The sequence below is a fragment of the Alexandromys fortis genome, unplaced genomic scaffold (genome assembly GCF_014885135.2).
Source record: "Alexandromys fortis isolate MF-2015 unplaced genomic scaffold, M_Fortis_MF-2015_v1.1 scaffold_844, whole genome shotgun sequence".
Taxonomy (NCBI): domain Eukaryota; kingdom Metazoa; phylum Chordata; class Mammalia; order Rodentia; family Cricetidae; genus Alexandromys; species Alexandromys fortis.
Window position 1 is genome coordinate 12377 of NW_026068708.1, and position 7836 is coordinate 20212.

At 34.8% G+C, this 7836-nt stretch overlaps 1 protein-coding gene across 1 annotated transcript; it reads right to left on the reverse strand.

The window, feature by feature from the left end:
• Nucleotides 1-5793: 5793 nt before the first annotated feature.
• Nucleotides 5794-6747, reverse strand: LOC126496022 (olfactory receptor 145-like). Its single transcript, XM_050133607.1, has one exon. The coding sequence runs from the start codon at nucleotides 6724-6726 to the stop codon at nucleotides 5794-5796; it is 933 nt and encodes a 310-aa protein (XP_049989564.1). The 5' UTR covers nucleotides 6727-6747.
• Between the last annotated feature and the right edge of the window lie 1089 nt (nucleotides 6748-7836).

A 7836-nucleotide genomic window follows, 5' to 3' on the forward strand; every position in this document is an offset into this window, starting at 1 on the left:
AAGAGGCAAAGACACTTCTGGCAAAGGTTAAAGGAAGAGATGGGTAGGCACCAATGCAAAAATTCATTCAACAACCTAAAATACAACATGGTAATGAAAGAACCCGGTGGTCATATGTAGGGAGAGGCTGCCCATTTGTTCCCAGCCACTTAGCCTCAAAATAATCACACAGAAACTCTATTAATTAAATCACTGCTTGGCTCATTAGCTCTAGCTTCTTTTTGGTTAACTCTTACATATTAATTTGGTTAACTCTTACATATTAATTTAACCCATATCTATTAATCTATATATCACCACAAGGTCATGGCATATCAGCAAAGTTTCAACAAGTCTATCTCCAGTGGAGTTGCCATAGCATCTCCCTGACTCTGCCCTTCTTCCTCACAGCATACAGACTGATTTCCCCACCTAGCTCAGTTCTTCTCTGCCACAGGTTCAAAGCAGTTCTTTATTCATAAAAGCAACACATTGACAGAAGGACTTCCCACACAAGTCATAACAGGAATGTTATGCCCAGTCTGTGGGGACACCAAAAGACCACCAGGGAGACCAACTCACCAAAATGCAAATTTTTGGTTTATTGGGTGCACATCACAAGCCGGCAGGGACACCATCAGTGCAGCACTAAGAAGAGGTATACCACCCTTCTAGAGGACATTATTTAAAGACAACACCCAGAAAAGTTACATTAACAGAGTGGGGTGAAGGATTCAACATTGATTGGCTCATATCTAGGGACTTTTCCAAAATTTTATTTTCAGACCTTGCCTGCAGCTTGTCAAATATTTTTATCAGCTGACATTCAGGTGGGGACATTCTGTACTTTCCAGATGGCTACCCTGTTGCTTTTGCCCCAAGCCATTTCTGAGGACTGGAATTTGGAGGGGGGGGATAGCTTACACAAGACACAAGATGGAGGTTGAGGAAAAAATGGGGAAATTTTTTTTTTTTTAAGGAAACCTGACTATCCTAAACCAGAAGAAGCAGAAGAAAATGAACTTAAATATAACTTTATGAAGATGATAGAGAGACCTTTAAACAGGAAATGAAAAATTCCCTTAAAGAAATGGAGGAAAAAAAAAACAAAAATTTGGAAGAAATCAATAAATCTCTTAAAGAAACTCAAGAAAACCTGGAAACAACAAACAGTAAACAGTTCAAGACTTGAAAACTGAAATAGAAGCAAAAAAAAAAACAAAAAAAAAAACAAAAAAAAAAACCAAAAAAAACACAAACCAAAGGAAAATCTGAGTAAATGAAAGAAAACTACCAATGTAAGCAAAACCAACAGAATATAAGAGATGGGAGAGAAAATCTCAAATGTTGAAAATACGATAGAGAAAATAGATTCATAAGTCAAAGAAAACATTAAATCAAACCAATTGCCAACACAAAACATCCAGGAAATCTGGAACAGCATGGAAAGACCAAAACTAAGAAAAACAGGAAAATAGGAATAGAAGAAGCTCCAACCAAAAACACAGAAAATATATTCAACAAATCATAAAAATACTTTCAAACCCAAAGAAGAATATTGCTATGAAGGTACAAAAAGCTTACAGAACATGAAATAGACAAGACATGAAATAACAAAAACAATTTACTTTTTACCATGCCATAATTAAAACACAAAATATATAGAAAATAGAAAGAATATTAAGAATTGCATAGGAAAAAGGGCAAAAAACATATAAAGGAAGAACTATCAGAATTACACCTAACTTTTCAATGGAAACCATGAAAGCCAGAAGTTCCTAGGCAATTGTGCTGCAGACACTAAGAAACCAGTGATACAAGCCCAAACTACAATACCCAACAAAGCATGAATCGTCATTAATGGAGGAAACAAGATGTTCCATGACAAAACCAAATTTAAACAATACCTACACACAAACCCAGCCTTAAAGAAATTACTAGAAGGAAAAAACTCCAACCCAAAGAACCTAACTGCACCAACACACACACACACACACACACACACACACACACACACACACACACAGAGGCAACATATAACCTCACACCAAAAAATGACAGGAATTAACTAACACTGTTCATTAGTATCTCTTAATATCAATGAACTTAACTCACCTGTAAAAAGATGCAGGCTAAAAGAATGGATACAAAAGTGTGATCCATTGTTCTGCTATATACAAGAAACAACCTCAACCTTCAAGACAACCATTACCTCAGAGTAAAGAGTTGAGAAAAGATTTTCCAATAAAATGGACCCAAGAAACAAATGGGAGCAGTACTGGTTGTGGGAACTTTGGAGAGCCTTTGGTTATAAGGCTCATTTAGATTACTAGCCACCTCCAGTCTTGGCTGTAAGTACTTGATATGTTCTGGCCCAACAGATAACACAGACAATTAGGCAGTTAATAATTTCCAATTCTCAGCTTTCTGGATAGAAGAGTAGGCTTTTCATCTTTGCCACAGGAAAAACAATTCTGTGTGTTTAACATTCCTGATTTCTATAGAGTTCTGTAGGTCCAAGGACCTTTGTGCTGTATTCCCAAAAGATTAAAAAGAGGTTTTACAGGACTCATATTTCCTCTGTTGTGATTCAGAAGACATAAAGTTAGTTTTCATAACAGCATGTATATGTATCTCAAAATATCACCTTTTATATTTCAAGTTTCCATAAAAATTATTATTTGAAAATATTGAAAATTTAATAATACCATAAATATTAAAAAATAATAAATAGAATAAACTGTCACTGCAGAAAAATTCTAAATTAGTACAAACTATCTTTGTGCTCAAAAGGCACCAGACACATATCTGTAGACAAATCTTCCTCCTGGTTTTCTGTTTCATTGGGAATAGAAACCACATTAATGGGCTACACAACTCAAAACTATTCTACCCTGTCATCCAGACTACCATATTTTTTGTGTGCACTGACCACATGTTTTCCACAGCATGTATTTTGAGATATTTGTCCACTTATTAAGTGATATTAAATGGTGTACACCCTGAAAATATTATTCCAACCTGTTACACTTTAAAATGTTTTATTGATACAAAGTACTCAGTTTTATGAATTTTATTAACCTCTTTTTCTTCCTGGTTTAATGTCTTATGAAAGATGACTTTTAATTTACCCAAACTTATTTTCTAAAGATTTGTAGTTTAAGTTTTTGTGGCTTCATAGAAAGAATTAGGAAATGGTCCTTCAATGTATTTCTTATGGAATACTTTGAGGAACAAGAGTGTTAGTTTTGCTTTCTATATTTGGTAGAATTCTGCACGAAATTTGAGTGACTCAAGACTTTTTTATTTGAGAGAATTTTAGTTATCACTTTAATTTCAACATGAGTTATGGGTTTAAGTTGATTATCTGTTGCTAATCGATGGAAACTGAAAATCGCCTAGCCACTTTGTGAAGTATCCAATTTAACAATAACAATGATATAACATGTATACATAAATATATACTAAAGAGTTGCACAATTATGAACAGAAAATGAATAGTGTTCATAGGATTATCATCTTAATGTATTAAACCCAAGTATGTATCATTAAATGAATGAATAAACAAATTGTGGTATATAGATTCATATATTAGAATTTTATTCTGGCTTTTAAACAATAAATACTGCCATATTGTTCTATATGAATTAACTTTGAAAATATATTGCTATATATAATGAGAAAATACAACACATATCATTTAACTTTAGAAATAAAATTATAATATTCATCTTTGTTACAGGTTGGTAGTGGATTGGAGCTGAATGATAAGAATTGACTCCAAATTAATATAAATTTTATTTGATTCATTATCATAAAAATAGAAATTATAAAATGATAATGTTTTACAAGTTTATATGTTAAGCATCACAATTTTATATTTACAGTTTGATCAAGAGAGTTCTCCTTTCCTCATATCCTGGCAAAAAATATTTTGGTTCCTCTTTCTCTCCTTTCTTTCTTTCTTTCTTTCTTTCTTTCTTTCTTTCTTTCTTTCTTTCTTTCTTTCTTTCTTTCTCTTTCTGTCTTTCTGTCTTTTCTTCCTTCTATCTTTGTTGTGTTTTTTTTTTATTTTTCTTAGTTGTAGCCTAGTTTCTTAAAACTGTGACATTCAAAACTCTTAAGAGCATCTATTGTATTAAAAGACCATTTCCAATGCTTAAAACTGCTTACTTTTTTATGTCATAAGCCTTCCAATATGCTTGACCTGGTCAAGGTGGTTTCGATACTAACTCTTCAATAATAATTACTTAAAAATTCAATTAATCAAATTCAGAGTTTTGTTAGGAAATTGTCTTAAGGTTTTGTGAGATAGGGTTTCTCTGTGTAGCCTTCGCTGTCCTGGAACTCACTATGTAGATAAGGCTGGCCTTGATCCTGGAGATCCACCTGCCTCATCCTCCCAAGTGCTAAGATCAAAGGCATATGTGATCACCACCCATCAGTACTGTCATATTCCTACCAAAGCAGAAGTCAATATTTCATCAGCAAGTAGAAACATTTACCTCTGTTGATAGGCTGGGCTTCAGAACTGATGCCCCAACAAGCCAGGCCCAGCCATTGATCTTCCAAACCCAATTAACAAATACATATTAGAACACTATAACAATTGATAAACAAAGAGTCCGTGAAGGGGAGCTGGGAGCGATATATAGAAGGGATTGGAGGGCATAATATCAAAATAAACAGAAACAGCCAAATTAATAGTAAAATGAAGCAAGTTTGGGAAAATAGACAAAAAGTTTTAGTGACACTTGTTCCACAAATTCATCTTCAGGGGAACCTGACATGATAATATAGAAAAGTTTAAACAAGAGGCAAGAAACATGCATGCCTAAGCAACCTGGCTAAGGTGTGATCCTATCTACCATAGTCTAAACTCTAAGTCTCACTTTAAAATGATATGAAAATTGTTCATCTTTCTACATGAGACAATTCCTCTTATGGCAGACAAAATATCTGCAATATTTCTACCTTTTACTCTCCAGGCAGGAGTTTACTAGAGAAACAAACATTTATTGTAGTCTATTCTGACAGCAATCTGATAGCCAGAGAATTAAGGACAGGTGTCTGCTTAGAATGCATTCAAAGGGTGGCCTGGAAATCTTAAATCTTCTGTCCCTACATATTTGGCATCCCTGATAGGCAGGATGGGTGTATTGTCTATGAATCTTGTCAAAGGTTAATTATATGATTTCTAATGTAACTCTCAGATGGGATGGCTTCAGTGTAATTATCTTTTCTTCATATTTTCTATAATGTCATTCAAACAATTAACAACAACACAAAGATTATGTAATTCCCAACTATGAAGTGCCCCAAACTTGGCTTTCTGCTTTTCCAAAGAACCTGAAAATATGTGATGGAACTGCTAAGTAACTTAACTCTGTTGCTTCTTATAAAATGTCTCAGACATTAAAAATGAATGTGCGACATACTTTTTGCACTTGCAATAGTCCAATCACTAACATTTGAAAGTAATATATTCATGCCCAGGAGAGGATGAAAAAAGCACAGGCACATGTCAGACTACTCTTTCCTTTCATCTGTTGTCATGACTGTAGTTTCCCAAGGGCATTCTACAGCCTAGATTTATTTGCAAAGATAGAGTAGTATTCTTTATATTATAGGGTAAAGTATATAGTGATAATTAATAAAGCATACGTTAAAATGAAGAGCATGCAAATAACGCAACTTCAAATGTATGAACCAACGGCAGAAAGAAATGTGACAATAAGGCTACACTCAAAAAGCACTAGGCACTGATAATTTTTCTGAGGTTTAACTACATACAAAGCATACATCGAATTCTGATCAAAACATTCTTCTGTTCAGGGATTTCCTCAGGGCAACTTTAACATCTTTGTTCCTCAAACTGTAGATTAAGGGATTCATCATGGGAATTATGATAGTATAGAAGATTGAAGAAATTTTCCCCTCATTCATAGACCCAGTTGAGGAGGGCTGAAGATACATAAATGTGCTTGATCCGAAAAATAGAGAAACAGCAAATAAATGGGAACTGCAGGTACTGAATGCTTTGTACTTGCTCTCGGCGGACCTCACTTGGAATATGGTGCAAAGAATGAAGGCATAAGAGATTATAATGATGGCAGTAGGAACAACAATGTCCTTCCCTGCTACAATGAAGAGCTCCATCTCATTAACATAAGTGTTGGTGCAAGAGAGCTGCAGCAAAGGGAGGATGTCACAGAAATAGTGGTTGATGATGTTCGAATCACAGAATGTCAGTCTCAGCATGAATCCAGTATGGATCATGGCACCAGAAAATCCCATCAAGTATGAACCAAGCATCAGATAGAAACACACCATAGGTGACATAGTAATTTTATACAAGAGTGGATTACAGATAGCCACATAACGGTCATAGGCCATTGCTGTCAGTACATAATATTCAGAAATGGCAAAAAAGCAAAACAAGTAGAGTTGGGACATGCACCCTGTGTAAGAGATAACATTCTTCTTCAGTAAGAAGTTCATCAGCATCTTGGGTGTAATCACAGAAGAGTAACAGAGGTCTATGAGGGACAGGTTAAAGAGGAAAAAGTACATGGGAGTGTGAAGGTGAGAATTCAGCACAATTAGAATGATCAAGGCTAAATTTCCTAATGTAGTTACCACATACATTGCTAGAAAGAGTAAGAAGAGGGGAATTTGGAGGCCAGGCTCTTCAGTTATCCCCAAAAGAATGAATTCCATCACCAAGGAGCCATTTGCTACAGACATTGTTCTCCAAGAGAATCTGGGGAGACATAAAAGGCAAAATTATAGGAAAAATCGTAACTGACAGCTCTCCGTGATAGTCTTCAGGAATGTCCTGGGGACACACTGACCCACTTGAAAACATTGTACCCACCTTTGATTTTACCATGATATAACGTGGCATCCTTCCCTAGTGAATATATATAAAGCCTGTCCTTACCATTAGTGTTGGAAAACAAAGGCAGATAGATATCTGTGAGTGTACCATTAGCCTGTTCTACAGAGTTACACAGTGATACCTCCCATCAATACATACAGACATATATACATGCAAATAAACACACACAATCTCTCAAGTAGTCTACATAAATGGTCTATGCATTCTCATTTTAAAATGACTGTTTGAAAAATCAAGAGAAATAGTACAAACATGTAGCTACCTAACACTGACCCCAGTTTGTGTTCTATGACGTACAAATCAAGAGAATTATTTCTACACGAAGCAAAAGAGCCAGAATCGAAGAACAGTTAATATACTCAGGAACATTCATGATCTGGAAAAATTTTAGATCTGTCATAGAAAAGTAACTTGTTAAATAAGGCACTGAAACTTAAATGTCTACTGGATCTCTGGATGATATCAATTCACCCTTCTCAAATATTCTTCTTTGAATGTTACTTTAACCATAGGTCTGTCCTAAATAGAGAGAAAGGTGTACAGCATGGATCCTTGGACTAGTCTCAATCTGAATGTACTGGACAAACAGAAAAGGCAGCACACTCCAGGGGAAAGCCTGCATAATCTTCCATGAATGTGAAATTAGCAATGGGTGTATTCATATGAGAAGAAAGTGGAATGTTTATTGTTGAAACCCATAGGAAAATAAAACAGTTGAGACTTGGCCAAGTTGAAGAATGCTCAATTATGAAACAAAAATGGTTCTTGATTTCAAATGTTCAACAATGTTAAACAAGTTAACAGTGCTATCTATATTTTATACCTGAATTTGTTCAAACATTTTCACTTTATATATACATACTGAGCTCTACAAAAACACACAAACATGTACAAAGAACATATATAAATTAGCTTCATCATTGGGTCATTTCAACAAAATGCATTTCTTGGTAAAA

Excerpts from the sequence above, each read along its gene's own strand:
- LOC126496022 (XM_050133607.1), bottom strand. The coding sequence starts at position 6,726 with ATGTCTGTAGCAAATGGCTCCTTGGTGATGGAATTCATTCTTTTGGGG.